The sequence below is a fragment of the Acomys russatus genome, chromosome 20, assembly GCF_903995435.1.
Source record: "Acomys russatus chromosome 20, mAcoRus1.1, whole genome shotgun sequence".
Taxonomy (NCBI): domain Eukaryota; kingdom Metazoa; phylum Chordata; class Mammalia; order Rodentia; family Muridae; genus Acomys; species Acomys russatus.
In genome coordinates, this window is record NC_067156.1 from 3,084,624 (window position 1) to 3,101,252 (window position 16,629).

Below are 16,629 nucleotides of genomic sequence, written 5' to 3' on the forward strand. Positions count from 1 at the left end.
GAAGGGCTAGGGATGGAGAGCCCCTCCCCCGGCCGTGCTGTACATTTGGCATAGATGACCCGTTAGCCTTGGTAGTCAGTAGTGGTGGTGTGGAGAAAGATGATTAGAGCTCAGCACTTACCTCTTGTTCTTAACACTGTGGACCAGTTGTTATCTCAGCATTGGCCAAAAAAAAAAAAAAAAAAAAAAAGCTTCTCCAACCAAGGCTGAGAGCATCCTAGGTCTATGGGTATAAATGCAAATACTTGGAAGGCAGCTTGACAGTGTGACCATTTAGCAAAATAATATAATAAAAAATAGATAATGAAGTTGACCTTCCATGCCATGGGCTCTTGATCAGGATGATCCATAGCCATCAGGGAAATGCAGATTATAACTACAAGATTCCATCATTCCAGTCAGAATGGCCATCCTTGGGAATACAGCTCACAGCAGGTGCTGGTGTGGGTGTGGTAAAAGGGAACCCTTTATACTGCTAGTGAAAGTTTCAATGAGTGCAGCAAAGTTTGGAAATCAGTGTGGAGGTTTCTTTAAAAAAGCTAAACAGACCCAGCTATACCAGAGGGCCAATCTTATATTTCTTAGGTTAGATGCATGCCAGGTGGTAGTTCAGTCAGGACTTCCAGTGCCCTCTACTGGCTCAGGAAAGTGGGCATGATGCTTGCTCTGGTTCTTCTTTGTTGTGTAGTTGCTCTCACAAGCAGTGTGCCAGAAAAATGTGTTTTAGCCCAGAGGAACAGTCTGCAAATATGATGCAAGTCTTAAGGTTTTACCAACCCCACTGCCTGCCAGGTAGGAGCAAAGGCTCCACTTTTCTTTCTGAGGTTGGTCTGGTCCCTTAGCTTTCAGAGGGTCCCAATCAGCCTGAAGGCTGGAGAGAGCTAGGCAGTATGCCAGCAGTACGTCAGGCCAAGGGACTTGTATTCCAAAACCAGGTCTCCTTGGTTCGGGTGGAGGGTCTCATAGTTTTAGAATATTTGCATATTCATAATGAGAAATCTTGAGGATGCTCAGTACTCAGTACTCAGTACTCAGTACTCAGCTTTCTCTATTCTTACACACTGCATGGCCCCGAGCCGAGAAACGGTGCTGCCCAGGTTCAGGCTGGTTCTTCCCATGCCAACTAAGATAATCAAGGCGACCCCACAGACGTGTCCAAAGGCCAGCCCACTCAGTCAGTGCCTCACTAAGATGCTCTTCCCAGATGCACATAGGATCTGTCAAGTTGGAAGAAAGCTAGCCATCACAGGACCCGGGTCTAACACAAGCACCACGCATGCTTCATAAACGTGCATCGTATACATGCAGAGGTGATTTTATACGATACACTTTAATAATCTTGTACCTAGAGCAATGCTTGTGTACCATAAACTATCAGAACTGTGGTGGTGTGCTGAGGCTCGGACGCAATGCTTTAGATTTTGAAGCGTTTCCCACTTTGAATTTGGAGGTTGGGGATGCTTGCAAATTGGAGGTGTTTTACATCTTGGAATTCTTGGAGACTAAGAACCAGAAATAGTATTTAGTCTAGAGGAAGCTTACATAACGCCATTGTGCAATATTGCTTAGGGCCTCCTGCCAAGAAGATGAGTGTTGCTCTCAGGGAGCTATGCTGCCTGGCTCAGGAGTGGATGGCTCCCCAGGGCAAAGTTTTAGGATCCACACTAAATGCCTTTTGGATGAAGACTCAGACCCTGAATCTCTCAGAGAAGACTTTTTATTGAATTTATTTTTAAAAATGTATTCACTTTACGTCCTGATCCTAGTCCCCTCCCTCATCTCCTCCCAGTCCCACCCTCCTTCCCTCCCTCTTTTTCCCTCCCCTTATCCTCAGAAAGAAGGAGCCCTCCTCCCCTACCGTCTGACCCCAGATTATCACGTCTCATCAGTACTGCCTGCATCCTCTTCCTCTGTGACCTGGCAAGGCTGCACCCCAGGGGGAAGTGATTGAAGAACAGACAACAAAGTCCATGGCAGAGACAGCCCCTGCTCTCCTTACTAGAGGGACCCACATGGAGACTGTGCTGCCTGTGGGCGACATCTGAGCTGAAGGCCTAGGTCCTCTCCATGCATGGTCCTTAGTTGGTGCATCAGTCTCTGCAGGCCCCCTGGGCCCAGATTTGTTGGCTCTGTTGGTCTTCTTGGGGAGCTCCTGTATTCTCTGGTCCTTCTAGCTCCCAACTCTTCCATAAGACTCCATTCACTCTGCTCAAAGTTTGGCTGTGAGCCTCAGCATTTGCTTCAATCCCCTGCAGGGTGGAGTCTTTCTTTAGATCTGTATTATATGGCTAATTATCCTGTATTCCTTATAAGTGATTATATTCCATGTTTGTCCTTCTGGGTCTGGGTTACCTCACTCAGGATCATCTTTTCCAGATCCATCCATTTGCCTGCAAATTTCATGATGTTCTTGTTTTTAATAGCTGGATAGCATCCCATCATTCTTATAATAGGGAATTGGGTAAGAGGAACAACACAAGCTTATTCCATGGCCAAGAGGCAATGCTGACCAGGATGAACCAGGCCCTGCCCTCTAGAGGAGAATGTTGGTACTGCGCAAAGGTGTACTGCTTATTAGTAAGCTGCTGCTCCATCACAAATTTGAATAGTGTAGAGGGAAAATAGCAAAGTATGATGTCAGAGTCTTGAGTAAAAGATGCCTCCTCTGAAACCTGAGGGACACGTAGAAGGTGACACAGGATGGGTATGTGGTAGAAGGGGATCCAGCAGGGACAGGGACACAGAGAAGGCCTGGCAATGAGAACATGCAGGGACAAAGGGGGCCCTGTGTAGCCTGTGTGGCCTGTGTGGCCTGTGTGGTCTGTGTGTGGGGCCTGTGTGGCCTGTGTGGCCCTGTGTGGCCTGTGTGGCTAGGGTTTGGATAGCCACAGAAACTTGATGAGAAACAAAGTGAAGAGGTGTCCAGTGCCTCGAAGCATCTGCTGAGGACTCTGAGTTGTGCCCTGGGAACAAAGAAAGTTAGAAGCGATTGCTGACGGCTGCCCAGGCTACATGGTAGAAGGTGATCAGTGGGAAATGAGGGAGGACCACTGGAGTAGGGTGATGTGGCTGAGACCAGGGAGGTGGCATGAGAGAGCTAAGGGGAAAGTCCCAAGGTTTGATTGGGCTGATTGGATGAGAAGGGAGAACATGACTCCTCATGTGGTTTGCTGGTTCTGGTTTTGATAAAATAAAATCAGGATGCTGGCTGCCATGTATGGGTTTGTCTTGGGTGCAGGGCCCTGTGATGTCTCACACTGCTAACAGTAGGCAGCCATCTTCTGCCTCCTGAGTGTGAGGTCTCACAGCACTGGTCACCCTGTTAGCTCAGGAGGCACCTGAAGCTGTCAGGACCAAGTGCATAAAGAATTACTGGAGATGCAGAACTTCTTTCCTCTTTTCCAGTAGAATACCTTCTGGTAATCTGCCATTTTCCATACTCCAGGATAACTTCATATCCCTGGATATAGAAGATGGTAATCTCAAGCTAAGGTACAAACTGAATTCAGAGCCTCCCCAAGACAAAGAGATTGGAGGCCCCATCAATGACGGGAAAGATCACTCGGTACGTCCTTGGAGTCTATTTATTTGAATTTTCAGAAGTCAATGAACCTTTAAAATGAAATCAATGCCCCTCAAAACAAAAATAGGCAAAATGACACATAAGGCTATTACAAGGTGAACTTATTAACTGAGGGGGTATGTCCTTTACATTTTTGAATATTTAGGCATGATATATAATATATATCTTATATTATCTTAGATATTATATAATATTATATGTTATATTGTATTTTTATATATATCATATATAAATTGTGTAAGCCATGAAAAATTTCAAGTGAGAACATTTCTATTAAAATGAGACCATTTCTACTAAAAAAAATTTTAGATCAGTAGTGAACCATGGTTAAGGACCACTGTTTTAGTAGCTTGGGGAGATGACTCAGATTACATGAGCAGCTTCTCAGAAGCTAAGTGGAGAAAGCTGGGCGTGGTGGGCCTGTCATTCCAGCACTAGAGATGCAAAGGCAGGCAGGGCCCTGGTACGCGTAAGCCAGCAGGCCACACTATGTGGCAAGCGTCAGCCAGTGAAAGATCACATCTCAAATCAAAGGTGAAAGATGCCCAAGGAACAACACCTACGGTTGTTTTCTGGCCTTTTCACACACGTGCTCACATATGCACACATATGCATACACATGGATGAACATGAAGAAACATGAGCATACATATACATGCAGATAAAATGTTTTAGTATAAAATATTTACCTCATAAATCCAAAGGAAAATAAAACCATTCACTCTGAGCTACCACAAATAGGTTTGTGTCTCATTGCTTGAGGATTCATTTCCCATTTATTTCAGATTTTAATCACAATTGGGAGATTACAAAAACGCATATGGATAAATATGAATGATCAAAGTAAAAACATTGAAGCGGAAATGTTTGATTTCAGCACATATTATTTGGGAGGAATTCCAATTGCAATCAGAGAAAGGTAAGATGGTGTTGTGGGGTTTTATTTGTGGGGGACCACTGCATGCATGTGAAGGTCAGAGGACCACTGGTGGGTTTTTTTCTTTCCTTTCACCCTGTGCGGCGTCCTGGGCATCAAACTCAGGTTGTCAGTCTTCACAGCAAGTGCCCCTACCCACTGAGCTATCTCAACAAGTGGATCACCTCTCCTGCTGGCAGGGATTGCAACCAATAATTCTAGTCTCCTTTGTTTAATATTAGCCACAAACAATTAACTTGGCAATACTAACAGTGTGGTCATGGGGGAAAAACAGATTATAAAATTTGAATAATGGACTGGCAATCCAAAATGGGGAGAGTTGAATAACTGTGTGCCACCTCCTTGTCACTCTTGGAAGACTCCAGTTGGGTGACAATGCTGAGGAAAGCAGAATGAAACACTGCTTTGCCCATTAAAGTCACGGGCAGGTAACAAGGACACACATGTGGGGAGGGGAGAGGGAGGAGAGACAGAGAACAGGACCTGCCCCAACATAATTAGGTTCCTCTAGCAAGGATGCTCAGACCTTGTCTCCTGGGGGAGGGGGGGAAATATGGAAGCCTAGGCCTTCAGATGGCTTAAGAGAACAGACATAAACATATTCATAAAGATGCTAGCCCCATAAATTCATACACACTTCCCTCCCCTCCCAAGGTAAGAGCTGTCTTTATAAAATAATTAAGTCACAGTGCCAATAAGGATTTGCCTTTCCTCTTAATGAAATTTAATGTTATGTGTGTCCCCCATAGTTCTACAGTTTATAATGAGTTGGGCTAGAATGAGGGCAGACACCCTTCCATTTAGATAAACGGAGCTTCCTTGGGGATTTACAATGAAATCAGCATTGGATTCTCTTCGTACGTCATTCGATTAGGAAACACTAACATTTGCCTGGGCCTTAGTCAGTTCGTGTGTATTAATGTTTTACATGAATCAAGCTTTGCGCAGAGCAGGAAGTCAACGTGAATGTCAGAGTACCAGCTAGGAAGAGGTGCTACAGATGTAGGGACTGGCAAGCTGGACCACTCTGTAAAGTGTTCGCTGAACAAGCGTGAGAACCTGAGTTCGCATCTCTAGCACCCATATACAAAAGCCAGGCCGTGGCGCTGTGTGTCTGCCATCCTAACGCTAGGCGTCAGACGCAAGAGCATCCCTCAGACTTGCTGGACAGCCAGGCTAGCTAAGTTATTGAGCTCCAGTTCTGGTGAGAGACCTTGCCTCAAAAAATAAAATGAAGAGCCGCAGAGGAAGGCACCTACTGTGAGCCTCTGGCCCCAGTGTGCACGTACATACAGACGCACGCCCACAGAGCTGGGTGTGCACATACAGCACGCAGCACACAGCCAGAAGACATTGCTGGCACAATGATAATAGAGCAGTCGACATAACTGTAGCATGTGCAGGGTAAATAGTGATGCAGCCAGGTAGGGTACAGGCAGCCCTCCTGCCTTGCAGTGAGGCCTCACTATTCCCTGGGTGCCATTTGAGTGTGCCACACATATCAATTTAATCGTGTGACAGACCCATGGTGCAGACAGCAGGTAAGGTTTCATGGCGAACAGGCACAGCACATGAACCTATACAGCCCAGCCCCAGAGCCCACAGCCCGCAGCCATTCCTGAAACTCCTGCTGCAGCTGTGTGTTCATCTCAACCCACATCCATTCCAAGCTTTCTGAGCTTCGGTGGATTTAGTCGTCGTAACAGTCACTTGCTCACGTGGCAGTTGGGAAGTAGCAGATAGATTAGAGCCCAAGGTGTCAAGTTAGCATTGATTAAATCAGCCACGTCTTTCAGAATTTAATAGAACTAAAGAGTAACCCTTTCTTGTGAGTTCACAGGGTAGATGGATAAAAGAACCTAAAGGGTTTTTTTTGTTTTTTGTTTTTTGTTTTTTTTTTTTTAGCACATTCTTGGTTCTCCTTGGTACATGTTTCTGTAACACCTGCAGTTTCCGGTTCATTCATAGGCTTTATAACCATTGTGAAATACCAGAAAGCCAGCATTTCTGGGGAGTCCAGTCTAATGGGCCCCCCCTTTTCTACATCCTCTCACCAGGTTTAACATCTCCACACCTGCTTTCCAAGGCTGCATGAAGAACCTGAAGAAAACCAGTGGTGTCATCAGGTTGAATGATACTGTGGGTGTAACCAAAAAGTGCTCTGAAGACTGGAAGGTAAGCGCAGGATTTCAGACCTGTGTGGCAGATCGCATCCCAGAGCGCCCATGGTGCTGCGACAAGCTGGCTTCGGGCACTGCCCATGCACTGAATCTGTAAAAAAAAAAAAAAAAAAAAAAAAAAAAAAAAAAAAAACCAGCTACACACACAAAACCTTATGGATGTTTGGTGACTGTTTGTGTGGCAAAGCCCAGCGAGAGTCTGTGTGAATTGCAGTGATGGTGTCAGGCCGTTTCCGGGGAAACGGTGCATCCAGAAGGTGAGTACCATGCCAGTCTTTTCCACGTTTGTGTTTCAGCTTGTGCGAACTGCCTCCTTCTCCAAAGGCGGACAGATGGATTTTAAAAACTTGGCTGTGCCCTTGTCCGACCGCTTCCAGCTCTCCTTTGGGTTTCAGACCTTTCAACCCAGGGGGACACTGCTAAATCATCAGACACAGGTAAGAGGCAGTGGGCTTGCATTAAGGTGAAAGCCTAGCCCCAAGCATCCTGCCAACAACAGCAGAGAGAGTTTGAAAGGAGGGGAGTTCCCCTACCCAGACTAGCCGATGGACAGGACATTCTCCACCGTTGAGTGGAGAAGGAGATCTGACTTTCACACGAACGCTGGTGCCCCGTCTCTGACCATGTCCCCTGGATGGGGAGGCCTGGTGGCACTCAGAGGAAGGATAGCAAGTTACCAAGAAGAGACTCGATACCCTAAGAGCATATATAGGGGGAGGAGGTCCTCCTCAGTCACAGACATAGGGGAGGGGAGTAGAGGGGAAGCGGAGGGAGGGAGGAATAGGGGGATACAAGGGATGGGGCTAACAATTGAGATGTAATATGAACAAATTAATAATAAATAAATAAAAAAAGAAAGGAGGGTAGTTGGGCGTTTTACCGGCCATCACAGGTCTGGCTTGGGTAATTCTCCACCTGGGTAGATCCTAAAAGAAATCTGACTCGATGGTGCATAATAATCTACAGAGCTGTTTGTGTGGATTGAGCGACCCTTTCCCTTCCTTTTAGATACATGGTAAAAGAATTACAATGAGTATACTGTAATTATAACAGGTGATAATGTGGCCTAGGAAAAGGTTAGGATTTATCCTTACTACTTCCTCATGATTGTATCTTCAAAAGAAGGTTCCTCAGATTCCTTTACCACAGCAGCTACTCCTCAGAAAATAGTTACCCCAGGAGAACTAGAGAGCACTGGGTCCTGCGCACACTCTCCACATGCAGGAGAGCCACAGAAATTCTCTCTTGCTGCTGGGAAGGCAGCCTGGCAAGTAAAGTGCTTGCTACACAAATCTGAGGATTGGTGTTTGGATCCTCTATGCCCACACGAAAGCCGGGTGGGCATGGCTCAAGGGGAAGCAGACAGCACATCTCCCTAGCAGTCTGGGGCTCAGTCTCCTGAGATAGAACAGCCAGAATGGCAAGCTCCGGGCTCACTAAGGCACCGTCTGCATATGTAAGGTAGCAAGCAATCAAGGAAAGCACCGGAAGTCAACCTGTGTCTCCACAGGCCTGTGCACCCACCATACAGGCCAACACACAGAGAGCATAGAGACAAGGGGGACTCAGATTCTGTCTCACAAGAAGATGCTTTCTGCAACCCTGGAGATATAAGAGTCAGCCTAGAAATCCACTGATGGGAAGAATGGGACTTTTAAATAAATCATGTTTTGATTTGTTTCTTTAGGGTTGCCAAGCACAACAAATACTTGGTATCAGATCTAAAAGAGGGCAGTGGCTGGTGCTGTAGCACGTATGCGGGTGAATGTGTGTGCCAAAGGACACTTCATGTGGTGTTCCTCAGGAGCCATCACCAGCCTGTGCCTCACCCAGTGGGCTAAGCTAGCTAACCAACAAGCCCTGGAGATCCCCGTTTCTAGCTCCCCAGCCTTGGGATTACGAGCATACTGCACTGCGACCAGCTTTTTCTATGTGGGTTCTGGGTCAGATTCCTGTCCCTGTGTGGCAAGTATTTTATTGACTGAGCCATGTCCCCAGGCCTGACCCAGAACTTTTAATTCCTAATCGTTTTCTCTGTTTCAGGTAAGTTCAGTTACTACCCAGTCCACCCAATGATGAGAAGCACATGTATGGATTAGCTTAGCAACTTAGAGCAACTCAGTGCAGTAGAGGGATTCTAGAACTGTCTTAGGGACATTGCTCTCAAGTCTATAAAGTGTTGGTTAAGGAACAGAACCAATCCCATTCAGTAGCAACTGAGGCATCACTGGCTGTAGCTGCACCGGACAGACTGCTGCAGATGAATAGCTCACTGAGATCCCACGCCTATGGAAAACTTCAGAACTCAGACTTGATAAAGAAAACGGAAATGCCAGCCATTCTATTGTCAGGGATTTGACTCATTGACAGAAGTCGACCATCTTGCCAGTGTTTGGATGAGTGCAGTTTGACATGGAAAATTGGGCTTCTTAGAAATAATGACCAGAAGATAAAACATTCATGAAAATTACAGAAAAGGAGTCATTGTTGTAACCTTGTACAGGGGCCTGAATAATGGTGAATCAATTCCTGGCTGTAAAATTTATGCAGAAGAAAATGAATTCTGGTAGAAACAACTTCATCAAAATGAGAGTAAAAATAGAGAAAAATGAGATGTGACCTAAATGTTCTATATAGCTTATTAGAAAATTAAACAGGCCTAATGAAAGTAGATCTAGAAAAAGACTGACAAATTCATCAATGCTGAAGTAAGTTGCATAAAATTTTTATATTCATAAGCAAGAAGCCAAACTATTGAAAAATTATCTTTTGATCAAAATGTTGAAGTCAAAACATTTGGGTCACAACGCCCTGACTGCTTTATGCCTACTTTTGGTAATTTGTCACCTCTAAATGGTATAATCTGGGACAGTTTCAGGCCAGAAGCCTGCAGGTCACCCTGGAAGATGGTTGCATTGTGTTGAGAACGAGAGACAGCAGCAGCCCGATTTTCAAGTCTCTGCAGACCTACACGGATGGCTTGCTGCATCACGTATCTGTAATAAGCGACACCTCAGGGTGAGTGGGCTGCATCTGCTGCCAGGATCTCTTTAGTTCAACAGAGCTCTCCAGTATAGCAGCTTTGCAAAGTGTCTCTTCCTGATGCTGATTCTGGCTGGCTATTATGTGTCAGCCTTTCCCTGTTCTATACCCCTGTCCTGATTAAAACATAAAATCAGCGGTCTAGCCGGGCGTGGTGGCGCACGCCTTTAATCCCAGCACTCGGGAGGCAGAGGCAGGTGAATCGCTGTGAGTTCGAGGCCAGCCTGGTCTACAAAGTGAGTCCAGGACAGCCAAGGCTACACAGAGAAACCCTGTCTCGAAAAACCAAAAAAAAAAAAAAAAAAAAAAAAAACCAAATAAAATCAGCGGTCTGATGAAAATTCAAAATGGACTACCCACCCTGAATGGGGGGGGGGGCACATTATAACCCTTCAGGATGGTGTGGAGGAACCTCTAAAGGTGTTGTGAAGAGATGGTCACATAAGAGTGCTCCCTTATGCTTTTGTGTCCAAGAATTTTAAAACAAATCAATTATATCAGAATTCAGGGTGGAAGGAAGCTAGGAAGTACAATTAACACAAAGAGGGATTCTCGGGGTACCAGGCCATTTGGTATCTTTCTATGAATGTGAATTGTATTGGTATATTCATGTTGCAAAAATTCATTGAGGAGTCAGAGAGGAATGCCCAGTGGTCAGCGCATCGGCTTCTCTTTCAGAGGACCCAGGTTCAGTTCCCAGTACCTACACGGCAGCTCACAGCCTCTCTTAACTATACTTCAGGGAATCTTCTGGCTCCTCAGACACTAGGTACATATGTGGTACACAGACATAAGTCCAAGCAAGGCAAAGTAAACATAATAAAAATAAATAAGCCTTTTTTTTGTTTGTTTGTTTTTTTGAGACAGGGTTTCTCTGTGTAGCCCGAGCTGTCCTGGATCTCTCTCTCTCTCTCTCTCTATCTATCTATCTATCTATCTACCTATCTCTCTCTCTCTCTTTCTGTAGACCAGGCTGGCCTCAACTCACAAAGATCCACCTGTTTCTGTCTCCCGAGTGCTGGGATTAAGGCATATATCACCACACCCAGCTAAATAAGCCTTTTTTTTTTTTTTTTTTAATTGATTGAGCAGATATTTATGGTGTATATTTTCTGTACATATATTTTATTTAACTAAAGTGTTATATGTGAAAGTATTTTACACTTAAAAACAAAATACAGCTGATTTGACTGGTCCTGTTGCATAGCAGTTTTGGGTCAAAGACAATAGATTGTCGCCCCCAGAAAGTGGTTGTGGTTGTGGCGGTTACTGTTTGCTACGTGTCTCACTCTGTGTTGCTTCTCTCCTTTTTCAGCCTCCGCCTTCTCATTGATGACCAGGTTCTGAGAAGGAACCAGAGGCTCCCCCGCTTCTCGGATGACCAGCAGCAATCTCTCGTCCTGGGAGGTGGTTATTTTGAGGGTTGTATCAGCAACGTTTTTGTCCAAAGGTGGGGATCTTTTTTTCTGGGGTTACTAGTAAGAGCCCAGCCACCTGCAGTGCCACATGTATCCCATTAGTGGATCATATTGGTCAGGATTACCAAAGGTTTTCATTCTGTGTACTTCAAAAAACGCATTAAAAACCAACAAGCCAAAACTCCTAGCAGCTTAGAGCTAAGAAAAAACCTAATGAAAACTAACTTCCCGGTCACGGCCCTTGAAAAAACATTCACACCATTTCGTTTCATTTTAATCAATTGTAGAGTTTGATTGGATCAGCTCTCCATGGCTTTTAAGGCAAAGAGATTTCAAGGGTCTGTGCAGTGCTGGGGAGACCCACTCATACAGTGCTGAAAATGACTTTCTGAAGAGCGGAGCTCAGGATTCCACTCATGCAAGCTTTGAATGTTCTCTCTAATTCAGAACACTTTAGATAAGAGCCCCAGTCCCCCACCCACACCCACACCCCTGCAGCAGAGGGAGGCCCTGGAACTTGCAGCCTGCCTATTTGCCACCTCCCAGCACCCATCAGGCTTGTACCTTGTGGACCAAAGTACGGCCCACAGCTGTCACTCCTGTTCATAGCTGATAAAGCAGATCTCTGAACTTGTGGCCAAGTAGCTGGAAAAGGATGTGGGGAGGAGTGCAGAGGCCAGGGAAGTGTTTAACAGCAGTATCTGCTGTTGTGAGGCACAAACACCTCACAGCTCAGCAATCACTCGCACACATCTTTCTAGAAGCCCAGCTCTGTGACATCCTGATGTTCACCCTCTTTCCTATGCCGTCCCGTGTCTGTCACTCGCCTCTCTGCATATTTGATTTCCATATTCTTTTATGATACCCATTCCAAAGGAAAAAAACCTAGTATTCCAGCTCTGCCATACTTCAAGTCCACAGAAGTTTCTGGAGCCCTTCTATCTTGCAGCTGTGACTTGCACGGGTGAAAGTTTGTGTAGGAATCATGACAATAGGAATGTTCCTTGCCACCAGCTCTCTGCCTACTGGTGTGCCTCCCAGCAGGAGAAATGCTCACAGCTTTCATTTGCCCTCATTCCAGGTTGTCACAGAGTCCGGAAGTCCTGGATTTGGCCAGTAGAACCACCAAGAGGGCTGCATCCCTGGGAGGCTGTAGTTTAAATAAGCCACCTTTCCTCATGTTGTTTAAAGGTCCCAAGGGACTCCACACAGCCAGGACTTTCCATGTCAATCAGGTAAGTGCCAAAGCCTTACCTTGCGCTTTACTTCTCCTGACCCTGCCCAGGGGGACGTGATGGGAAAAGGATGTAGGACACCACCCAGTCTCTGGTGGTCGGTGCCTCCATGGAGGGGCACCAAAGGATCATGGGCAGTTGACAGGCACCAAAAGAACAAAGCCAGGGCTGGGAGATGGCTCGGCCCATAGGGTTGTACAGTCGTGCATAAGCATGAGGGCTTGAATTTGGATTCCCCAGCACCCACGTAAAAAGCAAGGTGCAGTAGCATGCGTCTGTAATTCCAGCAGTGGGGAGGCGAGGAGTCAGGCTGGCTGACTTGGTGAGCTCCGGTTCAGCGAGAAACCCTGCCTCAAAAATCGGAAGTAGAGGGCAACAGAGGAAGGCACGTGATATTGACCTCTGACCTCCTTCCTCATGCTCACACATGGTCATATGCAAGCACGTACACACATACATACACCAAAAATATGACAAGGCGATTTTTCTCTTGAACATTTATTTTATGTCTTGATAAAAGTTTGGATCCAGTGAGTTGGCTCTGTGAGAGCGACACCGGAAGTCCAACTAGATGACGATGGGGAAAGGAAGGGGTGTTCCTGTGTCTGATAGAAACACTGAGGCTCACTCCCCAAGAGGGGGCTTTTGCTGGGGACAGTGATCACAGTCATGCAGCACACACTCCCGTCACATTAGGGGAGGTGCAATCTTGAGCACATGCAGCTTGGAGTCCTGCTGTTTCTTCATCTATGTCCTCTGTTCAAAAAACTGGTAGAACAGAAACATCCTCTGTGGAGAGAGTTTGCATCGCAACGAGATCATCCTGAGCACCGTTGGCTTTGGGTCACTCAGAAGAGAGGCAGCATAGTCTTGGCTGTTTTAAACCAGCTCCTTGCCGTTTGCTTTGCAGGAACGACCCAGTCTCCTTTCTGTTGCTGTAATAAAATACCCTGATAAAAAGCCACTTGTGGGAGAAGGGGATGTATTTCAGCTTACAATTCCAGGTTATGCTCCCATCACTGTTGGGAAGTTGAAACAGTTGGTCATATCACCTCCACTGTCAAGAACAGAAAGAAATGAATGCATGCTTGCTCGACTGCTTGCTTGTGATCAGGTGGATTTCACCACTCATATACAAGTCAGGACTCTCTGCCTAGGGAATGGTGCCACCCACAGTAGCCTGGATCTTCCTTCTCCATAATCCATAGAGTAAGCAAACTGGAAGGGTATCCACATCCAGCCCCAGAGACCCTACCCTGGACCTCTTCAGAGCCACAGTTGGGCATTAACATTAGATAATTTCTCATTAAGACTTTTTCCATGTGATTTGAGGTTGGGTCAAATTGACATTTAAAGATAATCATCACAAAGGCCTTATCTGAAACAAATAAAAGCTCTGAAAAGACCCTCACTAGCATTTAAAAGTACAACTCCCCAACTCCTGTCGGAGCCTAGATGATTGGCCCTAAAGCTGCCTGCCTAGCTGCTAACAGACCTTGACTTGGGTATTGGGTATCTCAATTGCTATAGCTGATACCTTGCCTTTACACACTTGTATGTATTGGTAGCACATCTGGTGATTTATCTCTAGACTACAGGGACTATGTCCCTTCTTACATATATGCTCACAAGTGTCCCTCTCTCCCTGGCGCAACCTTCATGATAAGGCAGCCACATTCACCTAAAATTGTGTCAAAGCCAGGTGGCTTAGCCTGGAGTGTACATTTTAAACATGTAAGAAGTTTTTAAAAATCATCAATGCTCAATGACCAGTTAGGTCAGGGACATCTGAAGAAAGTCTGGCACCTGTAGTTGGCAGGAACCTCCAGATGATCCTCATGTGCCTCACAGAGACCAAGAGAAAGTAATGTTGCTAGCATGAAGGAGTTTGGCCATCATCATGAGTTAAACACAAGCTTAGGAGTTAAGGAATCGCTTGCTCTGAGTTCAGTCAACAGGGTGACCTCCCCAAGTCTGAGGCCACAGGAAGATGAATGCCTTGACCCACCAGGCATTGAACTACACCCTCCGTGTACACTTTCTTACATCACTAGCCACATCTTACAGAAAAGGAAGCTCAGGTATAGAGAGGTGAGCAATTCGGGCTATGAGCAGGAACAGAAGATGGACAGTGTCGCTGTGCCCTCTTAGAGCAAGCTGCTGGGCTGTGGCCAGAGCTCGCCATTGCACGCTTGCCTACACATGTGAGGCCCTGGTTCAGTCGCCAGCAGCACTCGGTTTGACCAAGTAGAGCACACTGCTCCATCCAGGTCAGCCTCAGTGCCAGGTAACGTCAACCACGTGCTCCTCACTCAGCTGTATTCCCCAGCTGCACAGTGACTATTGACAGACAGTACCGAATAAGAGATGTTCTCTGCTGCTTAGAAGAAACCCATGCCATAAATGTCCGGGGTTGTTATCTTCTAGTGATGTGAAGGCCAAGGCCGCCTTTAAAATTGTGTTTTGTTTGTTTTAAGCTGGTAGCTGCTGAGACTTAAGTTGGGGTGATGCAGGTGGGACTGGTGAAGAGGAAATGGACTCTCGGATTATCAGAAGATACAAAGTACTTAACTCAGACAATAATTGGATTTGGGAGAACAGGGATTGCTGGGAGGTGTGCTGTCTGGATTGTAGACTACATGGCAATGCTTGTAGAGCTTTTAATGCAGAAGAGAGGGGGCAAGCATTTGTCAAGAAAGAGAAAGAACAGAGGAGTTTGTGGCATTTTGAGTGATCGGTGTCTGCATGTCTTCCAAGTTGAGAGAAGTGATGGAGAACTGTAGGTGTCTCCTAGGAGGGTTAGGCGGGTAGGTGTGATGGGGCCATCGTTCTGAGAGACATTAGCTAGAATATTATCTAACTTTTCCCTTTTCTGTGCAGGCTCCAGATTAGACAAACTATTTTCTCTTCCTTGAATAGCTTGGCAGAGGGGAGAATACAGCAAGGCTGATCTACTGGACCCCAGGGTCAGACTATCTGTGTTTGTGTCAGGCTTTGTACACCAACTAGGCATGATCATTTTACCCTGTATACGGATCTCTTTACTCCAGTATAAATGAAAATAATGGTAATCTCTTATGATGCCGTTGTGAGGGTTGGGGGAGGTAACATACACAACACACCTAAAAAAGGGGGCGATGCAGAGCAAGCATGCTCGTATGCGTTAGTTCTTATTGTAGTGCACAATAAAAAGAGCTCAGATGAGAGGACCTGCTGTGCTGCAGGGCTAGGGGTCATGGAGGCCCTTCTTGGGGAGGCTGTGCATGGTCTGGTGCTGTGTGGAGCAAGGGCTGCTGCAGAAGCCCAAAGCTGGGAGACGTGATGTAAGCGGCTCTTGCAGGCACAGTGTCCTTTGCGTGCGTGTCCTCTGGTCTTTCCATGGCTTCTGCCATTTTAGCCTTCCTCTGCAAGCCGAAGAAAGTGAAAACTGGACAGGCCCAGATGGTAAGTTTGAGATCAGTGGTTTGTTTGTTTTCAAAGTTTTTCTAAAAATACCTGGTCTGTAAATGATGGGCCCAGAATTCACAGGAAGCACAGTGCTGCCCCAATGAATGTGCTCTTTAAGTCTCTGCTGGCTTGAAAATCCAATAAACACTGGGAAACTTGGTAGAGAACGGAGGCCGAGGGACGGGGTGAAGCCAGGTGTTACACATGGAACGTGGACATTTTCAACAGTCCGTGTGAAGCTGTTGACAGGAGTGCTTTAAGCTACTCTGGAAATTAAAGTGCATTAAGCTAGCAGCAACCTATGTGATGGTATGTTGTACGAACATTATACGTACAAGGAGTCAAACTGACAAGCTACTACAGCCATCCAGGCAAGAGAGAGCAGGGCTGACTCTTGGGGCAAGGGTACCAGATGCGGGAGAAAAAAAATCCATCACAAAGTGGAGCAGTAGGACACCAAGACGATGCATGAAGGAAGCAGAGAAGTGGGTGTCCACAGACACCAAGATGTAGAGCCGGAGGTTCCCTCAAGGATGGTGGTGCTGTCAAAGAAAACAGAGGGGTTAACAGTGTTAAAGGGTTTTTATTAAAAACATTTCATTTTGATGTCACCATTATTGCTGATAGATAAAGAAGCCTTTCAAAGTAGCAGGAAGGCCTGCTGGAGTGAGTCCAGGCAGGCCCCAGGCTGAGCTCTATTCTCAGTAGGGTCCAGCATAGCTCAGAATTCAAGCAATTCACTCAGACTTCTGCTGGGTGTGATTGAACATCTCTGCTCAACAATATG

At 46.1% G+C, this 16,629-nt stretch overlaps 1 protein-coding gene across 1 annotated transcript in view; it reads left to right on the top strand.

The window, feature by feature from the left end:
* Window positions 1-16,629, top strand: part of Lama3 (laminin subunit alpha 3) — a 227,444-nt gene that overhangs the window by 192,350 nt on the left and 18,465 nt on the right. Inside the window, exons 61-67 of the mRNA XM_051163755.1 lie at window positions 3,446-3,565; window positions 4,369-4,502; window positions 6,578-6,695; window positions 6,997-7,137; window positions 9,573-9,718; window positions 11,058-11,192; window positions 12,242-12,395. Coding sequence (XP_051019712.1) covers window positions 3,446-3,565; window positions 4,369-4,502; window positions 6,578-6,695; window positions 6,997-7,137; window positions 9,573-9,718; window positions 11,058-11,192; window positions 12,242-12,395 — 948 coding nt within the window. The remainder of the gene's footprint in view (window positions 1-3,445; window positions 3,566-4,368; window positions 4,503-6,577; window positions 6,696-6,996; window positions 7,138-9,572; window positions 9,719-11,057; window positions 11,193-12,241; window positions 12,396-16,629) is intronic.